The 25,316-nt window shown below is 39.8% G+C and overlaps 1 protein-coding gene across 4 annotated transcripts in view; it reads left to right on the top strand.

Moving 5' to 3' along the window:
* Nucleotides 1-25,316, top strand: part of SSBP2 (single stranded DNA binding protein 2) — a 1,934,337-nt gene that overhangs the window by 1,721,232 nt on the left and 187,789 nt on the right. For all 4 annotated transcript variants that reach the window (XM_044064241.1, XM_044064242.1, XM_044064244.1 and 1 more), the window contains exon 11: nt 4,876-4,911. In XM_044064241.1, coding sequence (XP_043920176.1) covers nt 4,876-4,911 — 36 coding nt within the window. The remainder of the gene's footprint in view (nt 1-4,875; nt 4,912-25,316) is intronic.

Below are 25,316 nucleotides of genomic sequence, written 5' to 3'. Positions count from 1 at the left end.
GCAGTCGTACTGCATTTTTACTGTATATCTTCTTAACTTGTTCTCCACCCACACACCCTTTTCCTGTTGTGCTTTTAAAGCTGGAGTCTTTTGAGCTGCCCACCCCTACTGTATATCTGGCCTTGGAAGCTCCTCCCAGTCTCATCTTCTGTATACCTTGCTCTAGAAGCTCCTCCCAGTCTGATCTCCTCTGCTTATCTTACTGGGTACTGACAGATGAAGCTGGAAGGCCCTACCCCTTGAACTGCTATTGTACTTTGAAGTTACCTTAAAGTGTCTCTGTTCCTCATTGTTGGTTTGTCTGCCTTTGAATCACCTTGTAATTACTTGTAGATAGTTGTTAGATTGGTTTCTGGTACTTTTTTCACTTTTGGCTAACTAAAGTATATTTTTACATTAAGGAGACTGAGGTTGCAGTTCTAGTGGCAGGAGAAAAGTAGTCTGGTCTGTCTGAATTGGGATATACGCAGATAGGCTTCAGTGAGAATTACTTATTGGAGGTAGTTGTTTGATTTGTTTTTGATACGTTTTCACTTTTGGCTAACTAAAATGTGTTTTTACATTAAGATGTCCAGAACTGCAGTTCTGGTGAGAATGGAAGGTAGCCTTGTCGGTCTGAGTTGGGAAACACACGGGGGGTTTAAATTAACAAGTTGTTGCTAATTGGTACCTTTTCACTTTTAGCTAACCAAAGTCTGTTTTTATATTAAGAAGATTGGGACTGCAATTCTCTTAGCAGTAGAAAGGTAGCCTGGTCTGTCCGAGTTGGGGAGCACACAGGGAAGCTTAAAGTGAGATTGTTTAATCAGCCTGAGGGCTTTTTAGGGACTTTGTTGCTTAGTGTTAATCCACACCTGAGAGCTACTTTTGCTATGCTTTTACATTAAGACATTACAGGATCATCCATCTTTTGGCAGAAGGTGTTTACTTGGTCTCTCTGAGTTGCAAAGCACTCCAGGGAGCTCAAAATGTAGTTGTTTATTGGCCAAAGGGCACAGGTGTTAGTTTTCAGCTTTTTGATTCTGTCTGCTATAAATTAGGCATGTTTGCCAGCTCTGTGCTTCCTTCCACAGAGCTTAGCAGTACTTTACAGGTGTTTCCACTGTATCTAGAGAGCCATCAAGGCTAAGATAAGCACATTTTCTTTTTTTCTTTTTTCTTTTTGCACACATTTTACTCAGTGATTACCCCTGTATGATTGCCTTTTTAAATCATTTAATTACCTTTTTGCTACAAAAATGTTTGTAGTTTCTGATTGCTTCTAAATCTCCTTGCAGAAAGGTAAATTAACCAGTGACATAGCTGTTTTCTGTTAATCTGTACTTGAGAGATACTTTTCCATTGCTTTTACATTAAGAAATTTCAGGATCATCCATCATGTGGTAGAAGGTGTTTACCCGGTCTCTCTGAGTTGGGAAGCACTCCAGGGAGCTCAAATTGCAGTTGTTTATTGGCCAGAGAGCATAGGAGTTAGTTTTCAGCTTTTTTCTTTTTCTAAATTAGACGCATTTTCACAGTGCTGCTCACAGCCCAACGATGGCTAGCTGTACCTTGCATGGTAGCAAATGCTTAGTTTGTAAAATTTACCGACAGTAGATATAAAAAGTGTACACACCCCTGTTAAAATGCCAGGTTTTTGTGATATAAGAAAATTAGACCACAATAAAACTTTTCAAAATTGTTTCCACCTTTAATGTGACCTATAATCCATGCAATTCAGTTGAAAAACAAACAAATCTGTAGGAGAAAAATATAAAAAATAAAAGACGTACAATAAGCAGTTCACAAAGAAACAATGGGAGGATGTATGCATGTCTCCCAAATATGCAAAAAAATGTAGAAGATTTAGGATTTTTGTCTGGAAATGTTTACATAGATGTTTTATTCCCCAAGTAGACTCCAGAGAATTTTTGCTCAGGCAGACAGTAAATGTTGGAGGTGTGAAGGGGAAGAAAGAGATAATTGGGAACATATTTTCTGGGAGTGCTGTGAGTTGGCAGACTTTAAGGATTCCCTGCAAGATACACTGTCAGAGATGCTGAGTGAGCAGATTGGTCTGATGAGGGAGATGGTTTTTTCTGAGCTGTGATACAGAATTGGAATTGCCTAAACATGGTAAGGCCTTGCTGTGCCTAATAATGGTGGCTGCTAAAAAAAGCAATTACTAGAAAAAGGAAATCAAAATCTAAACCAGCTGTACTGGAAGTTGTGAATATAGTAACAGAGATAAAACAATTGGAATTGAGATCTTTAGAAAAGGGTGGGAGCAAACTACATAGGAAAAAATGGGAATTGTGGGAACAATACATACAAGGAAGGAATGAGGTCTTAAAGGTGGCAGGACTTAAATGATTTAAGTAATGCTTAAGTGAGAAAGATTGGGTAGATTTTAAGTGATGTATAATGTTTGCAACTGGGAGTATGTCAGTAAAGTTTGTGATGTAAAACGCTTGAGACTAGGATTGTGTCAGTGTGGTTTGTTTTCATTTATATAAATGTATGATTGCTTATGTAGTAAGTGATGGTTTAATAAAGACTTTTTTATTTAAATAAAAGCAGCAATTGAATAATTTATTTAATATTGCTTAGGTTATATGATATTTGACAGTATTTGTGAAGTATAATGTTTGTTATGTTAATATAGTTTGATTACTTTTATATGAATGTAAATTTGCCTATGTCACAGGTGATAATTCAATAAAGGTATTTGAAAAAAAAATAAAAAATGACCTAGCAAGACCAGTCTAAGCAGTGTTCAACTATAGCCTCAAAACATGTTACATACCAGGTGAATGGAGGGCTGCAACAGCAGAAACTACAGGCTCATCAGTCTGACAAGTCTAATATGCAAAGCCGTGGAATGAATTATCATCGAAATGATCAACAAGGACATCGGCAACCTACAGACACTGGACCCATCTCAGTTTGGCTTTAAGGGGAAAGTCTTATCTATGCAACCTGGTAGACTTCTTTGAGACGGTCACCAAGACTATAGATATGGAGAAATGGTGCATACCACCTACCTTTACCTGGCTAAGGCATTCGATACAATACCCTACTCAGGTGTTGTTGATGAACTCTCAGAACTAGGTATATATCCCTGCATAACTTGCTGGATTGCTGGGTGGCTCACATATAGGACCCAAGAAGTCAAGATTGGGGAGACCAATAATCAGCAGAGTACTAAGGGCTCTGTGTTGGGCCCCCTCCTGTTTGGTATCTACTTTTCGTATGTCAAGGCTAATGTCAAAAGCCTCTGGCTCACCAAGTTTACAGGTGAGTGTAAATTGGGAGCTGTCATAGATTCTACCCATAACACCAGCATCCTACAAGAGGGTCCTACACAAATGACTGGTGCCAAAGCCACATATTAAAACTTAATGAAAAGGAATGCATTCTCGTGCCCTTTGGGAAGTAGTCCACCCAAGCTAATTACTCCATTGATAAAACACTTTTAAAAGTGAACCCAGTAGTTGGGGATCTGGGAACGTGTAGATAGTATTCTGGTGTTCGACCAACATGTAGCCAGAATAGCAAGAAAATCATTCTGTCGCCCAATTCATAAGCAAAGAATATGGCATCCGGGTCCAAGGATGTTATAGTACCATTCTCTTCAGCCCTTTTTAGACCCATCACCGAGTGCAGTACCAGCTGTTGGTAAGTAGCTAACCAGGCACTTGCAATATTTGGAATGGCCTCAAAGGTTCCTCTCCAGGAGAATCTAGGCTATGAATCCCATGTTCTTCACAGATTGCATTAAGTCCCTATCTCTGTACTCAGCTTCCTACAGGTTACTGAGAGGTGCTTTATGCCAGACATATAAGACTTCCTCAGATCCAGCGCTGATGGATCTCTTGCACATCTGCAAAACAAACAGCACCAGAAACACTAGATCCAAGGACCTGAACTTTGCCTGCAACATAAATAAAATATGCTGGAGAGTCCAGTGTGTCTCAAATGATCCCCGCACTATGGAATAAGCCCCCCATCCATGTGAAGCAGAGTTTATCCCTGACCCTATTCAAACAAAACCTTGATCATTGGATTATAATTGCAAATTCATGCCTGGTCTGCCCCCCATGTCTCTGATGGACAGAAGACAACAATAAGTAAATTAATCCCCAACTAAGGTACCCACCACCCCCATATAACCCTTGGCCTCCTCCTTAATAACATACCCCACCAAGTAAGTTTCGCAGTTACTCTGGGACAAAACTGGGTTGGATTGCATGACTAGGCTTATGGTGATTGTTGGTCTAGTATGAACCTATGTGTGCGTAGTTCATGCTGTAACTGAAAGTAACTTAAGAGCCTCCTGCCTGCTTGCCCATTGATATTAATGCCACAAACATTAAAATATTTTTTTTTGTAAATGCTGCAAAACAAACTTGTTTTCACACAAAAAAGTTTATATGTTTCATACATTTAAACTTGATCTTTAAGTTTCATTTTATGACTGTATTTAAAGAAAGAAAAGTAACTCAGATATATTTTATGTACGACTGGTTTTCATAACTGCTTATTTTTTTATAAGGCTGAAAAATATTCATGTTGCTAAATGCTTGCATGTCTTAACTTTTTGTTACTGTGGATAAACAATCATACCTCATCTTGTCATAATTCCATTAAAATTTAGTTGTATCATTTGTAATCAGAATGACCTAGTTATAATGAAGGTATTTTATTTTGGCAACATTCACATTCTCCATGTCATCTGCCCAGGATGTCTGGTACTTAGATCCATGATCCATCTTATACAGCTTTTCTATGAAGTAAAGTAAAATATGATTGCTTACAGAGATTGAATACCTCAGTGTGCATATTTTTCACTGTGGATATTACAAGCTATTTAATAACTTTTTATTTTTATTTAAGATACCATACTCATCAGCGTCTCCTGGGAATTATGTGGTAAGTATTATGGAATTTTGTTGGATTACTAAGAATGGCTCTCTTTTCTTGAAGTTAAAACTTGGTTGAATATTTATTAACAAAACCATAATATTCTGTTTGAGAAATGAGCATATGTTTTTTTTTATTTCTGTAACCTGGCATGTCTGTTGAACATACTAACAGTGAGATTCAGAACATTAATAAGTATGCTGAATATTTTCTCCAGTCTTGAAGTGCAATGCTCATTTGAATGTATATGCGTATGTGTGTGTGTGTGTGTGTGTGTGTGTGTGTGTGTGTGTGTGTGTGTGTGTGTGTGTGTGTGTATATATATATATATATATATATATATATATATATATATAAAGAGAGAGAGAGGTCCATGTTATTTTCTCAGATGTTCATATATGTACATCTGAAGACTCATTTGACTGAATTACAATAGATAGAAAAATTCTGCACAACAAATATACTGTTAACAAAAATCAAACCATTTTTTGCGGGGGCAAACCTCCCTGGAGCCAAAACCCCCATTACATTTTCATACTAACCAATGAATTGCACAGTCATGGAGAAAAGGCAAAACCACCATACAGATTGAAAATAGTGCTGACACATGAATACATACATCCTCAGATCTGAGAGTATAACATGATGGTACCACTACCACTCCATATATACTCTTCTAGACTCTCTTCCCTACTCAGTCCTATAATTCCAAACACCACCATCACATACTGTCTGTAGATTTCTACACTTAACTATCAATTGTAATTCAGTCGGACAAGGTTTCAGCCAAATGAGTTTCCATTCATTTTCAAGGGTACTGCATTGACAGTTATTTTTAAGATCTGTTACAATTGTGCAATAGTGGTGTTTTCGTTATCTTAGTATCATTTAGTGTAGATTTTAGGGGACACATCTAACTAGTAAGAGCAAGTTCTTGAAAGCAGTTATATCAGGATTTGTGGGGTTCATAGACATGACCCTGACAACCTCTGGGATGTGTCCACTTTGATAGGAGAAAACTTGATGAAATGGGATTTGAATGAGTTTCCCTTGAAGTTTAAGACCAAACATGATTTTTAGTTTTTGATCTGTTTTACTGGTAATGCTGTAACTGATATTTTTGGTTGGCTTGTTGCAGTTTGTTTTTTTGAGTGCCTGTGCTTTTAGATTCATTTTATTTTCATTTTTGAAAAGGGAAAAATATTTGCTTATTATTCGCATCTCACAGAGAATATGGATATGGGTATTCATTGCAGTGCAGAGAGAGAAGCATATCCATGTTAACTGGAAAATATTCATTCTAGTGCCAGGGTATAAGAACAAAGGGATATTCACAACTTGGGACAGTACATAAGCATCAGGGTCCTGTCACACTGCATGAAAGTGCTGGATTAGTAAACAAGCATGCAAAGTAACAGAAGTAAGATGGGAGATAATCAGTTCAGATTCTGTTTGTGATGCAGTACAACTGGCCTGATGTGTTATGGGACAGGTAATAGAGAGGAAAACGGAAATGAGGAGAGACTCTAGCTGGGCATACCTTGTTACGGGGAAAGCATATGACTATGTGCAAAGAAAATTTATTTGTACAGTCCTACAGTGGTTCAAAGTCCCAGAAACAGTGGTAAAACTAGTGCAGGAAATGTACAAGGACTCAATAACACAAGTTCAAGCATTGTTTGGACTCAGAGGGGTTCCCACTGGGGAGTGGATGTGTATCAAGGTTCAGCTGTGAACCTACTACAATTCATATTCGAGATGGTTTACATTAACAAACACGTTGGTGGGGACAGAACAACAAAGCTGCTGCATGCCAGTAATTTATTCCTATAAGCAGATTCTGAGCAGAAACTTTAGTAAGGGATAGGGTATAGAATGCAAAACTGAAGGTGCATGAGATGAAACTGACCTGGAAAGTAAGTTAAAAGGGAAAGCAGTGGAACAGGTCAACTGTTTCAGTTATCTGCAAATGATGTTTGAGGAGAAGGGAAGTCTGAATGAAGAGGTCAAAACTGGAATGACTGGGACTGTGATGAGCTGGAGTAGAGTATCAGTAGTAGTGTCAGACAGAAGAATGCCGCAGAAGCTGAAGAGTAAAATAATCGATACAGTCATGTGACCAGTGCTACTGTACAGCACTGCAGCCTGAGCAGTGAAATTAGAAGAGGTCAATTAGGGAGTCACACATAAGTTACAACAGGTCAGCTAAGGTTAATCATCTGTGAACTGAGGGGGTGGAGCTAGGAACTAAACCTTGTATTTAAGGGGTAAAATAAAACATTTCAGAGCTTTACTGGAAAGGCTCACCCAGATTCTGCTACAATTTGCTGTGAGGAAAAGGTTAGTTTGCTTTTTATTGTTGTGTTTTGTATTACTTTAGTCCCTTTTTCTGTTTTGTATCCTGTGATTTGTTTTCTTTACACTGGGTTTTACTTGTAGTCTGCTTTTAACTGCATACTAAAACTTGAAAAGAGACCACAGCTCTGTCTCTTGTGAGTCAGATAGAATTTTTCCCACCTGGTTAGTGTTGTGTTCTTAAACACCACTGTCTTTCTAGTTGCTTGTCCATATGTTAATTTGACCATATATCTCATTTCCTCTCTTCTTTTACTGGCTGGTGTGACTAAGCACAAAATTACCATTTTGTGAAATCACTCCCCTTCAACTATTTAAATTTATTGGCCATCCTACTGTATTACATAGTACCAGAATACAAAAGTGACCACCCCTTTCAATCTATCGTGCTGTTTTAAAAATAGTGACTCTCCACTAAAACTTAACTTTTAATCAGGTAAAACTTAAAGTTACCTACTTTCACATCTAACTCCTCTAGTGCACACTAAAGTGTTTAGGATAAACCATTTTTGTCATCTTACCTTTAAGCATCTGTAGCAAAACCACCAGTTATTGTAGAGCTCACATTCTGCCTCTCAGCAGTCATCTTGGGATTAATGCTTCTGTTTTCTCCTGGTGAGAGAGGGAGTGCAGTTACATTATTTCCTGGAGACTGCTGATCACCAGAAAACTTAATAACTGCTTTATAGGTGACAGCTTAGAATCTGTGCGTATATTCTGATCCTGGTGAGAGTAGGAGTAGAGTGCATGGATTCCTAACTTTTTCTGGTTGGAGAGTGCGTGTCTGTGCTTAACATACCTGATTGGTCTGGTTGCTATTCGAGGCATCTACCAGAAAAAGGCTACAAGGCTGCAGACCCTTGCATCATCTGGGACAAGACTGTGGATCACCAAACAGGCCGTGGCCTGCTTCTCTTCATGCGATTGGTGCTAAAACTGGCTGATTTTAGTTAGAACTAGCCAGTTTGTTTTGTTTCAGCACTCAAAACTGTTTCCTTTTGCTCAGCACTTGCTCAGAACTTGTTGTAAGCACTAAATAAACTACAAATTACTACAGCACTCAACTTTCCTCACTTGTCAAGAGGAAACAGTTCTTAGTACTTAAATAAGTAAGCACCTATCCATGGTCTGCTCCCGGTGTTTTCTCCTCTCCACCTGATGAATCTGGGCATCTTGGGGCAATGTAGCAATTGCCTCATGTACACTGACAACCCTCTCATCCTACCACCCAACACTACAACCTGTGAGAGATGCACTTATATACCCAAACTGGAAGCTAAGCTGTCAACAGCTAAGACTGGTCTAGGCAGTCAAGAGGAGAAGGTTAACACCTGCACCACACTACACTCAACACATAGTCCTTCAAAACCCACACTACCAAAACCCATACAGAGAAACACAAAGCACACACCCACATTCATGGAGGGTCTCAGTAAAAATCTGCTGAAGCAATAGAGACCTCCCAAGCTGAAACACAGACAACCGCCACCCCCCCAATACTACCCAAATGACACATAGCCCACAAAATTAGTGTGTCACTCAACCTCAGCCCATAAGGCAAAACAGCATACCCAACACACTAGTCATAGGTGACTCTATAGTCAGGTACACTGATGTCCCACTCACCAGGCTAAACAAGGAGAAAGCTACTGTCAGCTGCCTGTCGGGTGCCGGGTAAAGAAAAATCTGCCCAAGCAACAGAGACCTCCCAAGCTGAAACGCAGACAACCACCCCCCCCAACACTACCCAAATGATACATGACCCACAAAATCAGTGTGTCACTCAACCTCAGCCCATAAGGCAAAACAACATACCCAACACACTAGTCATAGGTGACTCTGTAGTCAGGTACACTGATGTCCCACTCACCAGGCTAAACAAGGAGAAAGCTACTGTCAGTGCCAGGATCCGCCACATAACGCATGCAATCAGGTCACTCCACAACAAGTACAAATACGACTCTATCATTGTCCATGTTGGTGTGAATGACCTGAGATGTATCACCCTGGACTACATGAAAAGAGACATGGAGGAGCTCTCTATCTTGTAGCCCAGGCAGGTATGACCCTAGCCCTGAATAGCATCCTGACAAAATTATTGATTTTAACAATTGGCTAAGCTTTTGGTGTCATTCTAAGGGGATCCAGTATCTGTCTTCTGGGACGACATGGTCGACAAACCACGATGCTTTGCCAGAGATGGCCTGCACCTGTCGCCCTTGGGATTCCAGATACTGGCTAAGGCTCTTGCCACCCCTATAGTGCCTTTTTTAGGAAAGGTTCAAATGCCAAATTCACCACCGTAACAGGTACAAGCAAGCAAACTCTGAGAGTAATGCTACTCAATGGTAGAAGTCTCAACCTCGAAATGCCCTCGCTCAAGGCACTCCTTAAAATGGAGAACATAGACATCTGTGTAGTGGCAGAGACCTGGTTCAAGGCTCCAGAGAAGCACCCCTGCATCACCAGGCTATAATTTATACCACACCTTTCGGCCACCTAACCTGGATTGAAACACTAAAGGTGGAGGTGTGTCCATATTCATTAAGGATAGCCACACATCCAGGCTAGTTGCTCAACATAATGCATCCGAAATTATCTAAGTGCAACTAACACTGAGCAAGACAGCAATCTAGGTTGTAGCTTGTTACAGATCCCCCACCATGCCCCAGGATTCCCACACTTCATTTCTTAAAATACTGGAAAATATTAAGGTACAAGCCAATACCTTAATTATGGGCAATTTCAACTACCCCACCATCAACTGGGAGAACTACTCATGTACCAACTCATTTGCTCAACGTTTTCTGGAAGTCATAAATTCCAACGCCTTGGATCAGCTTGTCCACACCCCCACCAGGGGCAGCAGTATCCTGACCTGGTCATTACCAATATGGGTAACCGGTGTTCCACGCCAGAGGTCAACTCCTCACTGGTCAGATCCGACCACAAGCTAATCACCCTAGACATTCATATCCCACCCCCACCACCCATTAAGTAAACCACCATCAAAAACTACTCCAAAGCCAACTTCATGCTTCTTAAGACAGAAATGGCAAACTTCACGACACCCATGCAGATGAAAAATAGAGTTATGACTTCTGAATCTTACACAAATGAACTGTATAAGCACATACACCAGTGCCTGGATTGTGCTATCCCCAAAAGAACCAAGACGCTATCCTCCAAAAAAAGGAAGCCAATCTGGTGGTCCCCTGCCATAAACAAACTCTACAACAGAAGGAAGAAGCTGTTGCAAAAAAGAGTAAAATTCCAAGATTGGAGGAACTCCCTGGTCAGCCTCAGCAAGAAGCTGAGATCCCTCATAAAATCCTCCAAAGCCAGTTATGAAAATAAAATCGCTACTGATTCCAAAGACAACCACAAAGCATTCTACAGCTATGTCAAGAATCTCAATGGCAACACTCAGATCTGCTCTGAGTTACAACACAATAACACTAAATATACAGAACCAACTGATATTGCCAACATCCTGGCAGATAAGTTCAGTGCTAACTTTACCCCCCTCTCGACCTCCAAAGGGCTCATCTTAATACTGGAAGAATGCAAAGCCCCTGTAATCACGGATGAATAAGTAAAGACCGCACTCTGCAAAGCCAAGAACACAGCATCCATGGGACCAGACAACATCCCAAGGTGCATACTGCATGAACTACAGAATGAACTGGCACCCCACCTAAGTACCATGTTCAGTCATAGCCTCACCTCAGGCTGTGTGCCTACTGAGTGGTGCACAACAATGGTTATTCCACTCCACAAAGAGGGTGCCACCATGGACCCCGGAAACTACTGCCCCATTAGCCTGATGAGCCTGGTCTGCAAGGCCATGGAACGTATCATCTTGGAGCTTATAAACAAAGACATAGGTAACCTCCAAACCCTGAATCCCACTCAGTTTGGGTTTGTAAAAGGTAGATCATGTCTACTAAACTTGACTGATTTCTTTTAAGCAGTCACCAGCGCCGTAGATGAGGGTAAGGTAGTGCACACAGCCTATCTTGACGTCGCCCAGGCTTTCGATACCATACCCCACTCTGGAATTATAGATAAACTCACTAAACTGGGCATAAATCCCTATGTCACAAGATGGGTGGCCAGCTGGCTCACTGACAGAACCCACACAGTAAAAGTAGCTGACTCCAAATCCGACTTCAGACCAGTGGTGAGTGGAGTACCACAGGGTTTGTTCCTGGGTCCTCTCCTGTTCGGCATCTATTTCTCTGAAGTGCAGGCCAACACAGAAGGTCTTTGGCTAACAAAGTTCGCAGATGACTGCAAACTGGGAGCCATAATAGAATCACCTAATGATGTAGACATTCTACAAAAGGGCCTCACAGAACCAGATGCTTGGTGTCAAAGTCATGGCCTCAAGATCAATGCTAAGAAGTGCATTGTCATCCCCTTTGGGAAAAACTCGGTACCCATGAACTACCCTATAGGCGGTAGCTCACTAAACACCAAAAGTGTGATAAGAGACCTCGGGACACAGGTGGACAGTAGTCTCTCATTTGATAACCACATTGCCACAGTAGTCAGGAAATCCTTCTGCATGGCACACCTCATCACAAAATGGTTCTCCTCTAGAAAAAAAGGAGGTCATTGTTCCTCTGTACTCATCCCTCATCAGACCCATTATAGAGTACAGTGCCCCATTTGGCATGTATCTCACAAGACACCTACAACAATTGGAAAGGCCACAGAAATGCCTCACTAAGAGGATTACCAGCCTCAAATAGATGCCATACGCAGACTGTCTCAAAAAACTCCAGCTCTACTCTGCCGCATTATCACCTACTCAAAGGCGATCTCTGCCTAACATACAAAGCTATGTCAAACCCAGAGCTGTTGGACATGCTACACTTAAAGAAATCCCAATTTTCCGTACCACAAGCTCCAGGGACCTAAACCTTGTTACCACAATAAACAGAACATGCTGGAGGGATAGATTCCTGTCCCAGAGGCTTCCCATACTCTGGAACAAACTACTCATTCATGTCAAGCAACACTCCTCATTGGCCCTCTTTAAGAAAAATCTTGACGACTGGATAGGAAATAGAAAATTCACCCCGGGGGGTCACTTCTGTGGCACTGCTCGACAGGGGCACAGGAAAATAATTTTCTTGAGTGACGAAAGCCAGGGAACCTTTTTGGCTAGGCTTGTATAGGCCCCAGGGCTGATAGCCTAGTACCTACCTGTGAACCTATGAAAGACAGGGCAGCTGAGGAAGCTTGAGATGGTGGAAATAAAGTGGCTGACATGGGTAGGAGGGTGCAACTGTGGGACAGACAAAGCAATGATATCACCAGTGCAGAAGGCAGAGTAGCCCTAATTGTAGACAGTGTAAATGAGAACAGATTATCACAATTTGGTTATATGTACAAGAAAGAAGACAATTAGGTAAAACAGACTTGAAGAGACAGGATGGAAAGAAGACCTCCCACATCAGTTACATGAGACAGGATCTGTTGTGACAGCTGAGCATGATTACTGAAGAAAGTAACAGATTGACACTGCATTAGGAGACGTGGTGAAAGCTGACTTGACACACTGACCCCCCCCCCCACATAAAATGGGAAGAAGGGGACTGTTGGTGGTAACATTTTTAATCTGCTTTTGTTGAATTTCTAAGAATTTAATTTTTTTGCAAGGGAATGTGTTTTTTGTGGAGTCAGTGTTTTTTTTTAGTGTGCAATGTGTGATTTTTTTTTTCTTTTTGCATGTGGAGCCTGAGTTATGATTGTTGATATACACACAAAGGTAATAAATGATGAAGTAAACAAAGTGGTAGTAAATATGGAGTATTTGAGGATCTGCTATGTGACACACACAATATATTCTATTTTATATTTAGAGAATGAGTTGTGCAATGAGTGTTGAAGCCACAATTCATGATTTAGCTAGTTATGCCATACAGTGTACTCCATGTATCACACAAGTCAGAGAGCAGTTATTCCATTTATCCATTTTCTTTATTTTTTTTAGGTTAGAGTAGTGTTTCCCATTGCCATAATTGCAATACATTAACTGCTTATGTTTTTGCTGAATAGGGCTTTTGGTAGTTTGTTTAAATTTCTATCGACTAAATGATGCTAGATTTACAGATTAGTTACATTTTTAGGTAGTTTAGATGGAATTTGGTCCATTTTATCAGTAATGCTATTTTCTAACTAACTACGTACAGTCAGCATATTGTTTTATTTTATTGTAATATGCATGGATGAAGTTTTGGAGCATTTTTAGTTGGGCAATGCTGCATAGCTCTCAGGTGTACCTTATTATGAGGAATATTCCCAATTTTGATTCTTAGAAAGTTCAAGTTCCTTGCAGTTTCTCTTTGAGAGGGTGTATCACACCTGCAGTGTTAGAAATCTATAGAAAATAGTATTAAATCATATTATTAATAAAAAAAAAAGTGTTATAGAATATTCTTAACCATCATGTGACTTTACTAATTTTTTGTAAGCTGACAATAAATGTTCCACATTTTGCTCATTTGTTCCACGGTATGAGAGGTGTAGTGTTCCACATTTTGGAACTAGAAGGTCGAGAGCTAATGCAGTGATGTTCTGAATGGCTGTTTAGTGTGCAGTGGATGGAGGTTATTTTTACCTCAATATGAAAGAAAAATGAAGGTTCATGTTTTACTTGTTTTTTTTATTTTACCATTTTATCTTAAGAGAAACAGCAAATTTGAGTTTGTGGGATTATTTTAGCTGGCTAGTGTGTTTGGAAGGTGTGTGTCTTTTGCCAGTGCAATGTGTGAACTTTTAATTTGTTTTTTAAGTAATACAAATGTGGTGGGTTTACTGAAGCTTTAGCAGGATTGGCAATGTTCAAAGGATGTTGATAAAGTTTTGATGATATGCTAACAGTGTAGAGAATTATGATTGGGCCTGTGATCACAACTAAGTTAAGAATCATGGTAAAAATGACTTCCAAGACAAAAAAAGTGCTTCTATATAAAAACGATATTTTGGTAAAGAATATGAAAGAAAATGGCTATAAAATACACTTCCTTTATTCATAACATGCCACACAGTAAGTAATTTCATCTCTGCGTATTTTAGCACTGTGAACAATTGTCTAAAACACTTAGATTTAAGTACATTAAAAATCGTGTGCCTAAAAATTATATCACTATTTCTTTGTTTTATTTTGAGCATTTGAGCATTTATTTTTGTTGTTTGTTATTGTTTCTTTCCCCTGGTGACTAGTGGAACCTAATCCTGTCTCATCCCTGATGCGTTTAGTGGGTTTGCGATGTACACAAGCATGAGTGCTGCACATGAATGTACATAACATGAAGATGTATCTATGTTAGCATAGTCGTGACGTTTATGGAGCAAGAAGCCCCTTGGCACAGCAGCTGTATGTGGAAAGTAATCATATTGTTTAAAAAGTACACATGCCACCTTATTTTGTCTATAGTGCACCAGCGCAGAGAGATTCAATAGTTTGTTTGAGCTTTGTCATGGTAAAACATATTTACATTACAGTGCACAGGCATTTACATTATGGTAATTCATATTCTGGGGATACTGCCAGAGTTTTTTTAATTTTTATTTTTTCACCGTATTGTACATTCTGCTTAAGTTGTGGTTTAATTCTGAATAAACTAGCATTCTTGTTCTGAGACAATTGCACTACTTTGTGTAGCTAGTTGAGGCTCAATTTTACAGGCAATTTACTTTAGCTATATTGTATCAACAATTGAGAATTTAAATGCTTATGCATTAAGTAGATTGTTTTCTTTTATAATGTAAATGTGGAATATTTATTTGCTATAATGTAAGTTTTGTGGAATTGTATTTATGGCTTTAAACTATGTACTGTGCAGTACTTGTCTCATTTATTTTGGAGCTTTTCTGCCCAGGCCTGTGATGAAAATGGTCATATGTAGTCCTTGTCAGACTTTGTTGGTAAACAACAGCAAGAAATAAGTAAAATAACATTTATAAAGGCTAATGGGGCAGTAAATCAAACTGGATGTATAAACTGTTGCAAACTGATAGAATTGTCATGTTTATTGAAGAGCACACCACAAGCAAGCATCATTCTTATAGCAAGTACTGCTTTTAGGACTATCTGAAAATGTATTAAAGCACATCAGGAGGATAAATACCCAGTACAGGTATACGTGCTTGACAATCTTGATACAATAAATTACTTGCAATCTGCCAAAATGATGACAGTCTGTAGAACCAAGTTACATAAGGCCAGGAAAAATAAGAGAACGGGTCTTCCAGCTGATGCTCTCAGGTCAAAGACAAAATACAAAATGCCCAGTCTCTTTCTCTCAGAGAGTTCTTAAATTAATATCCCAAATATTACTGCTGGGATTGCTTGCAGGATGACATCACCTCTTGTCATCTGAAAAAGCCCCATTGATGCAGCTGGTAGCATTTGGTAAATAAGCTGTGAAAATACTTAGACAAGGACTTCTGTTAGATCTAAGGCAGATCCTGGAAGTCATAAAACAATAAACACTTCCAAGATAGTACAAAAAGACTTCTCGTTCTGCACATTATGTTTGTTACTGCACTGAAACTGGAAGATAACATCTTTTTTATGGCCCAGCCATAAAGTAATTTAATTTCAACTATTTTTGTGCAGCTAACATCTTGTGTTGCAGTTTCGATTGTTAAAATTAAATGGTTACACACATTTCTGCTCAGTACTTCACAAAATATCTATTCAGCACATGTCTGTACAAACTATCTTATATGGCATACAGTTCTAATACATTTGTAACACAAGCCTATGAATCATGTTGAGATTTACAAATGGCATATAACTATTTACAACATTCCAGCTAACTAGGCTGGCAGTGTCTCCTTTTGTGACTAGGATCCGCTTACATGCTACTCAAATAATTGCTTTCAAGTATTTTCTCACTTATGTGGTAGGAATAATAAATACAACAGTCTTTAAAAAGTAATGAATAATATGCAATAAGACATAGTTAAGAAGTGGTCACCAAGTGCATACTGTTTAAACTCACACATTATATTCATATTGGCAGTTCCACATGCATGAAGAACGTTCTGGTTATCTTGGACACAGTAAAAGGTGACGGAACAAAATTATTGCATATCAGATAATTACAAAGAATATATATATATATGCATACTGTAACCCTGTAATCCCAACCTCTTTGGGCAGGAAATCTGTCCAAAGCTATAAAGAGGGGACAAAGGCCTAAAAATAGGGACAGATTTTAAATAATGGTCTTATAAACTTCTTTTAGAAAGTTGTAGTAATAACAGATGCCTTAGCATGCATTTCCTAAAGGATATGAAGTATGAAACCCGAAAGTTTGTCATTATTTACTGACTTCAGTCCTCAGCGATATTCCAGAAAAATCCCAAATTGTACAAGGAATGGACCAAAACGTATGATGCAAAAAAGTTAACCTAATCCCAAAAAAAGCAAACATTTAACTCGCACATGACTGAGTTGTTACTGTATTTTAACATGCTGCGGTAATTGAGCAATATAAAAGGATAACACTAAAACAAATGACAGGACAGACTGTACTGCATCAGTTTCAAAAAGAGTTGGTAACACATAAAGCCATGAATGATGTCAGCTCTTTCCAGCAGGTCAGACACTGTTCCCTTGATTCACCACTAAAAATAGTTCCATTCACTACCATCCCTTCCCCCTCGTTATTCCTCATGGATGGCTACAAATGAAAACAGCCGCCCTCAAGAGATACGTAGCTGGTAAAAGACATGAGAAGCTACAACCTCCAGCCTGTCAGGTCAAACCTACTTCATCTCCCAACCACTACAACTTTTAGCTTTTAGCAGTACATGTTCACTACAACCACTCAACATTGATACTTAAAGAGGCATCCACCTTTTATGCAGTTTTGAAGCTGAGAGTATAACAAAGCATGATTTCTTGTAATCATTCAAATAACATTCTTTCAAGATCGCAGAACAGATTGTGTGTTTAAAATATTGTAGCACTATTAAAAAACTTCCACAGTATTGTTGCGCTCACCTTAGGGGTCCTCATAACCTCCCTTCTCTACCTGCGTGAGGAAGCTCAGCATGCATACTCAATTGCAGGACTGACATGCAGATTCACCAATAAGAGCAGTGGATGGACAACCTACCCAAACAGAGGTTGATAGTTTTGGGTTACTTTCACAGAGCAGGCGAGTGATTTTTTAAAACAAATTAAAGACTTCTTTAAAGTTTAAAGAAGTCTTTAATTTGTTTAAAAAAATCTTGTGGCACACGACCTCTCGCAATACACTGGTTGAAAATCCCTGGGTTAGATGGATGTAATTTGTAGAGTGAATCTATGATAAACACAGACTTCCCCTTTTCATGAGGGATGTGGGTGCCAACCCCAGGATGAATTTGTGGCCTCCCATCCATTTGTCCATGTTTCGCTTGCATAGGGTCAGTGAGGAGCTCTGTTTCACATGAACTGGAACTTTTTTCCAGAGTAGTGGCAATCTCTGGGAGATATATCTGTGTCTCCAGCATGTTCTGTTAATGTCACAGGCTAGGTTAAGATCCCTAGGTTGAGTGACTCTTGTGCCACTTGACTTGCAGATGTGCAGCATATCCATTAGGGCAGGATCAGAGCCTGCACTGTAGGCCAGGCACAAGTCACTTCTCAGCAGCCTATATGATACAGAGTACAGTGACAGGGCTTTTAGTCTATCCTTGTAAGTCATGGCTTGGAGGACCCTATATTTCTTGGTGAGAAACCTCTGTGGTCTCTCCAGCTGCTGCAGGTGTCTGGTGAGGTACATGCAGAAACGAGCATTATACTCTATTAATGGTCTGATGGCTGAGTACAGTGGAGGTATAACTTCCTTAGACCTGTATGTGATGCCTTTACTTACAAGATGTGTAATGTAGAAGGCTTTCCTTACCACTGTGGAAACTTGGTGGTCCAAGTTCAGATTGCTGTCTACCTGTGTTCCCAGGTCTTGCACCAGTGGGTTTGAACTTAGGGGGGTGCTGTCAGTGTTGTAATTGGTAGGGAATTCCATTTTGCCAAAGAGGATAATAATAATGCACTTTTTTGCATTTAGTTTTAGACCCTGGCTTTGGCACCAGTAATTTGTCTGTGTTAGCCCCTTCTGTAATATGTTAACATAGTTGAGGGACTCTGTGATTGCACCCAATTTGCAATCATCAGTGAACTCGGTAAGCCAAAGATTGTTTACTTTAACCTGGACTTCCAAGAAATAGATTCCAAACAGTAAAGGACCCACCACCGATCTTGTGGTATGCCACTGGTGACAGGTCTACTGGTGGAGGTGGAGTCACTGACTTTGACAGTATATGGTCTGTCAGTGAGCCAGCTGGCTACCCATCTAGTGACATATGGGTTAATCCCCAGTTGGGAGAGTTTCTCAATGATACCTGAGTGGGGGATTGTGTCAGAAGCCTTGGCTAGGTCAAGATAGGCAGTATGCACTGTCTTACTTTCATCCAGGCCTTTGGAGACTTTCTCAAAAAAGTCTGCTAGGTTTAATAAGCATGATCTATCCTTAACAAAGCCATACTGGGTTGAGTCTAGAGTATGAATGTTGCTTGTGTCCTTGTTGATAAGGCTCATGATGATTCTTTCCATGGCCTTGCATATGAGGCTGGTTAGATTTATGGGTCTGTAATTCCCAGGGTCTGTTGATGGCCCCCCTTTGTGTAAGGGGATTGCTGTTGCTGTTCTTCACTCTTCTGGAACAAAGTCAGTTCTCAGGCTATGATTAAAGAGAGTGCTAAGGGGTCCACTAGGTTCTGTTTTAAATTGCTAAATAAACAACCTGGGATGTTATCTCGTCCCATTGAGGCCGTGTTGTTGGCCTTGGAGAGCAGCAATATGACTGGATCTCTAGAGAAACTAGGCAGAGAACTGATGGCAGGCATGCTATGGGATATGGCTGGTGGGGACAGGGGAGTTAAGTTTGCACCAAATCTGTCAGCTAGCAGGTTCGCAATTTCCTATGGTATTGTGGGATTGGTAGCATCTACTACCAGTTCGGCACATAGCTGGGCATTCCCTTTTAGATTTCAGACGTAGTTAAAGAATACCTTATGATTATTCTTAGCTAGGCATGCTAGTTTTGCTTCATAATTGGCTTTAGAGGACTTTACAAGATTTCTGATTTGCCTGTTCAAGCTGTTGAGGAAATTCTTCCTCTGCTGAGTCAGTTCCCTCTTGTTCTTAGACATCAGTTTCTTCCTTTTGTTATATAACCTGTTTATAGTTGAGGTCCACCAGGGTGGCTTGATTTTTCAGGAGGAACTGCTTTTAATCCAGTCAGGTACAGCAGAGTCTATGCAGTTGCTTAAGTTTTTATAGAGGGCATTTGTGTGTACCTCCTCATAGGAGTCATTGTTGTCTATGATTGCGAGGGGTATAAAACGTTTTATACCTTCGCTTAGTAGGCTGTAGTTTGCTTTGGAAAATTTTTTTTAGTTTTTTTGCTCCTGTGGTGGAGACAAGTACAGTAGTTACTTTGAACAAGACATTTATAGCCCAACCTTACCAGGGTGGGCATCACATAAGGGGGAGTTCAATGACCCCTCCATGTTGGTGAGTACTATGTCTAGGACATTTGATCCCCTTGTGGGGGTGCAGACTATCTGTTCCATAGCATTTGTATTGACAAAATCCAGGAACCTCTGGGTGAGCATCTTCATGCTTATGTATGCCACTCAGTTGATGGAAAGATGGTTGAAATTTCCCATAATTAAGGTACTGGGCTGTATGGTGACTGACTTCAGTAAGTCCAGGTAGGCAGTGTGCTTTTCTTGGTTCATGGTGAGGTACCTATATGTAGCAGTGATGTGGTAGGGCATTTTACCTATAGTTAATTGGACATGGAGTAGTTCGAGAGAGTGGTACTATTGGACCAGTCTCGAGGTATATTTGGCTTTAATGAAGAAGGATACACCTTTACCTTTGGTTCTTTCATGCTTATTTTGAGGTGTGAACGCATGGAAGGCATTGTAGCCTTGCACGGCCAGGGTGCTCTCCATGGCCTTAAACCATGTCTCAGTGACTGCACAGACGTCAGCATCTTCCAAGGTGAGGAGTGCTTCCAGGAAGTGCAGTTTCATGTTTAGGCACTTAGCATTGAGCAGCAGAACTTTGAGTTTGTTTCAAGTGTATTTTGTTGCATCAGAAATTTTGTTGTTTTGACATTGCGTAATAAAGGCACTATGGTGGAGGCAAGTGCTTTTGCCTGTATCCAAAAGCCTAGAGGAGACGGGTGCAGGCCATCTCTGGTAAAGCAGCATGGCCTGGCAGCCATGTCTTCACAGGCTGACAGATATTGGATCCGCCTGGACTGACAACATAAACTAAGCCAATTGTTGAAGTTGATCATTTTTTGTTTGTATTGTGGCATCATACTGGATTAGGGTAGAATGCTTCTTAGGATTAGGGTCATACCTGCCTGGGGCACAAATCTGAGAGTTCAGTCATGTCTTTCTTCATGTAGTCCAGAGAGGTAAATCATTCACCCCAACATGGACTTTGATAAAGTTATAATGGTACTTGTTGTTGAGTGACTTGAGTGCATGTGTGATTTAATGGATCCTGGCAACTGACAGGCAGCTGACCATGACCTTCTTCCTTCTCCAGCCTGGTGAGGAGGACATCTGTGTGTTTCACTATGGAATTGCCTTTGACCAAGACATTAGGTTTTGAGGTGTTTTACCTTAGGGGTTTATTTGCTAAGTTACTGGTATATGTGTTGTTATATGTAGTGGTTTCTAGTTGCATAACAGTGTGTACAAATGGTTTATGTTTTACGTTTAGAAGGTCTCTGATCTTTTGGTAGGCTTCTAATGGAGTACCAGGGCATATGGGGTTTATGTGTTGTGACCTCATTGTGTGAGTAGGGAAGTATGTGTGCTGCCAGCCTGTTTGATGTCTGATTTGTTGTTACACGAGAGAATTGATTCCAATTTCATAGTGCAATTACATCTCTGACATAGGGTATTTGTTTGTCTTAAGAGTAAGTGGATGTTTTTATACATGAGGCAATTACTACATTCCCTCAGGCTGCCCATGTCAGTCAGGCTGGCTGGTGAAATGATGGGAAACTGCCCATCCATTATAGCAGGCTTTTACCATATATAGTATTAGGAAAGGGAGTGGGCTAGTTTGACCAGTTTTTGTGCTAGGACTAACAAAGGTGCTTGTTATGTTGAAGGATATGGATGATAAGTGGGGCAACGCTGCTCAGTGCACCAGTAGTGCAGTAGGGAAGCTTGGGAGGGTTCCATTGACAAATGTCTAGGGAAAAAATCAAGTTTCAAGGTGTTTGCATCTGTATAGGGCACTGCTAAACCCTGTTGTATCGTGTGCTGTGACGCGCAAATGTGAGGCTTAAATACAGGTGAAAGTAAAACACTTTTAAGCTAATCTATCAATAGGAAAGGCAAACAATAAACCTTCCTCCAACAATCCCCAGCTCAGACAAGCCTGGATCCACACTCTTCTGCCACAAGGCTACAGGGGAGCCCTTCTTAATGTAAGATAGCTACTTCAGTGCTCAAGTGTATCAATAACAGGCTGGATTCAGCAGGTCTGAATCTAGTCTGTGCTATCTAGGTATCAGAAGTGTGCAAATCAAGTACAGAGAAGTGCCAAAAAATACTTAGAGCCCTTTTGTGTGTTTCCCAGCTCAGATAGACCAGGTAAACACCTATTGCCACCAGATGAACAATCCCAGTCCCCCAATGCAAAAGCACAGTAAAGAGTATCCGGAGTGAAATGCTACCACAAACAAACTTAAACAGTAAAACATGCTACCACAAACAAACTTAAAGATATAGATACAGCAATGTACTTACAGTTTGTAAAAGTGTGATTATTCAATAAAAGTACTTCAATTTGAATAAATGAGCCAAGAGCCACTCAATTGTACAGAATTTATAAAAGCAGTAAAAAAACAGAATAAGCCCTCATGCCAATAAAACTACATTCAGAAATTGAAATCTCTGCTGTTTTCCCAACCTGAACAGACCAGGCTACCTTCCAGTACACTAGATAAAACATTCACTGACCTCTTTTGATGTAAAAACAATTATTAGCTAGAGTGTAAAAATACACTACTTTATCCAACAGCTAGCTAGATAGTGAAGTCAGATCAAGTAGAACAGACAATGGGAGGCAAAATGCACTTTTTCAATGTAAGCACAAGAAAAGACAAATAAATCAGGATATCAACAGCAGTAGAGAAAGGGAGGAGCTTATTAAGTTCAATTTACAGTAGGGGTGGGCATCTTAAAATCTCAAGGTTTAAAAGTAGATCAGCAAAGGGGATGGTGGGTAGAAAAAACAGCAGAGAATTACAGGCAGTGCTTTCATTTACACAGGCTTGAAATCTTTTCAGACAAAGACAAAGGCCCAGAATTTCTTGAGTATTTAAGTATCACTCAAGAGACTATTCAACCATTGAAAAAAAAAACATGAAATGTGCAGCTTAGATAACTTAAGTGTTTACTTCTCACATAGAACAAAAACACCAGGCCAAGCAGAGTTCTTATAACAGAAGACAAAATGAGCAGTTATCAGATGGAAGCTCGATCAGTCAGAGACAAAAAAAAACAAAAAACGATAGGTTTCTGCACACAGCATGGAATCACCAGCAGTGCTTTAGTTTATGCAGGCTTCAATCTTTTCAGACAAAGGCCCAGAATTTCACTGAGTATTTAAGTATCACTCAAGACAATTTAACCAGTGGAAACAAAGTGTGAAATGTGCAGTCTAGATAATTTAAGTGTCTACCTCTCACACAGAACAAAAACACTAGGTCAAGCAGATTTCAGTAGAGCAGATATCAGAAAGTAGCTCAGTCACAGAAAAAAAAAATACAGGTTTCCTCACCCAGTAGGGAATCACCAGCAGTGCTTTACTTTATGCAGGCTTCATAAGGTTTAGTATCAGCACTGATATCAAAAACTACAAGCGAATAAGCCTGATATTAGGCATAAGTTTTGAAAGATGAATTTTGACCTTATATTAGCCAGAACCTTTGCCTTGGGGATTGATACTGTTCAACAGGGATTTATCAAATTGATTCACTCTAACTTTGTTGAGTTCTTGTAACCATGGCTAATGATTTTGGATTAACTATATGAGTTGCTTATTTGGATTTAGCTAATGCTTTTGACATTTTGCCTTACTTATCCATTTATAATTTCCTTCTTTGCCATGGGATTATTATACATTGGATTATCAACTGGTTAATAAATCAAACACAAAATGTAGTAGCCCAAGGAGTACATTCTACTAGGCGATTTGTCAGTGTAGGAGTTCCACATGATGCAGTTTTGGATGCTGTACTCTTGGTATTTGCATAATTTCTGAGGGATGGTGAGGGTTGAGTCTGCAAATATGCTGATGATTGTAAGATCAGTATTGTACTCGGTTGCGATAGAGATATACTCATTTTAATTCTTTACATCCTAAGCAGCAGGAGGCTAATTATATTTATTTATTTATTTTCATTTGTTGATCAGGATTGTCCATCTGGGCAAATCCCCTTTTCAGTAGAGGATAGTAGTGGATATAGCAAATCTGTACCTGGACTAGACTAGTAACAGGAAAGGCAGGAAACAAGCACAAACACAGGCTTTTAAATCAGAAGGTTGAAAGAGATGGAAGAGCTTCCCAAACGGCCAATAAACTATAATTTCTGGGCCAGAAACCTCTCCTCCTGTGGTAGATAGGCTACTTTGTGCTTACCACTCCCACTGATAAGCTAGAAGGCTTCCCTCCAACACAGAAAGGCTTGGGGGGCTCAGGAGCTTACAAATAGTCCTGGATACAGCAAGTCTGTATCTAGACTAGGTAGGTTACAGGAAAGGCAGGAAACAAGCTAGGATTTTTTTTTTTTTTTACAGAAAAGCAGCAAAAACAGCAGTAAATATAATTCAAATGCAGTGCAGGCTAACACACGTATATCAATATTACGGCAAATACAGTTTAATTAAATGCAATTAAACTAACAAATGACTAAAAAAAATTAAACTGATTGTTCTGATACTCAAATATGCCTGAGCCAGGCCTGTCCCTCTCTGCTCATCCTCAATCTGCTCCCTACCATTCCCCAATTCCCACCCACAACGTCCAAAATTAAGTCTTGTGGAACCCCTGCATTAACACATTCTGTTTTTCTCTTATCCATCTCCACCCAAGTAATCATACTTAGCTAATCAACTTCTGTGTAGCCATACCTCTCAAATGTCCAGATTTTTACAGAATGTCCAGATGTTTGCCTCATATTTTTGGTCTGTACCCGGTAAAATTTTTGGTTTTCTGGCAAACCATTGAGGGTCGATGTCACTAAATAATGACATACATTTGAGTTTCAAACTTCATATCCTTCATCTTTCTGGTTTTAAAGCCCATGTTTGTTCTTGATCCCCATCTTTCCCGTAACTAGTCTAGTCCAGGTACAGATTTGCTGTATCCAGGACTGTTTGTAAGCTTCTGAGCCCCCCAAGCCTTTGTGTTGGAGTGCAGCCTTCTAGCTTATCAGTGGGAGTGGTAAGTAGTAGGTAGCCTGTCTACCACAAGAGGAGTGGTTCTTGGCCCAGGAATTGTACTCTATTGATCATTCAGGAAGTTGCCCATCTCATTCAACTTTCTGGTTTAAAAGACCACATCTGCGCTTGTTTCCCATCTTTCCTGTAACTAACCTAGTGGAAAGCACTAGAAAGCCTTAAACTGATACAAGCCTTCTAGCTTAAAAGAGAGACTTTGGAGTAATTTGAGTATCAGTATTCTGTATTTTCTTGCTGTACTTAACTGTTTTCTGCCTAAACACTGATTTTCCAGCACTTATTGTGATTTAAAAGCTTGTTTTTTTCACATATTGTACTTATTTGACTGCCTGCACTTTTAAAAAGTTTTTTGTTTAAATAAATTGTTTAACTGTTGTAGGCTACACACTAAAGTGCAATAGCCTTTTCTGATTGCTTGTAGTCTTTTAAAGCTGTTTTAAGTGTACTTTTTACTGTTTTGCCTTCTCTTTTCAAAAAAAAAT

Source organism: Protopterus annectens, chromosome 2.part2 (assembly GCF_019279795.1).
Source record: "Protopterus annectens isolate FY-2018-M chromosome 2.part2, PAN1.0, whole genome shotgun sequence".
NCBI lineage: Eukaryota > Metazoa > Chordata > Ceratodontiformes > Protopteridae > Protopterus > Protopterus annectens.
This window is presented reverse-complemented; position numbering and strand designations above follow the sequence as displayed.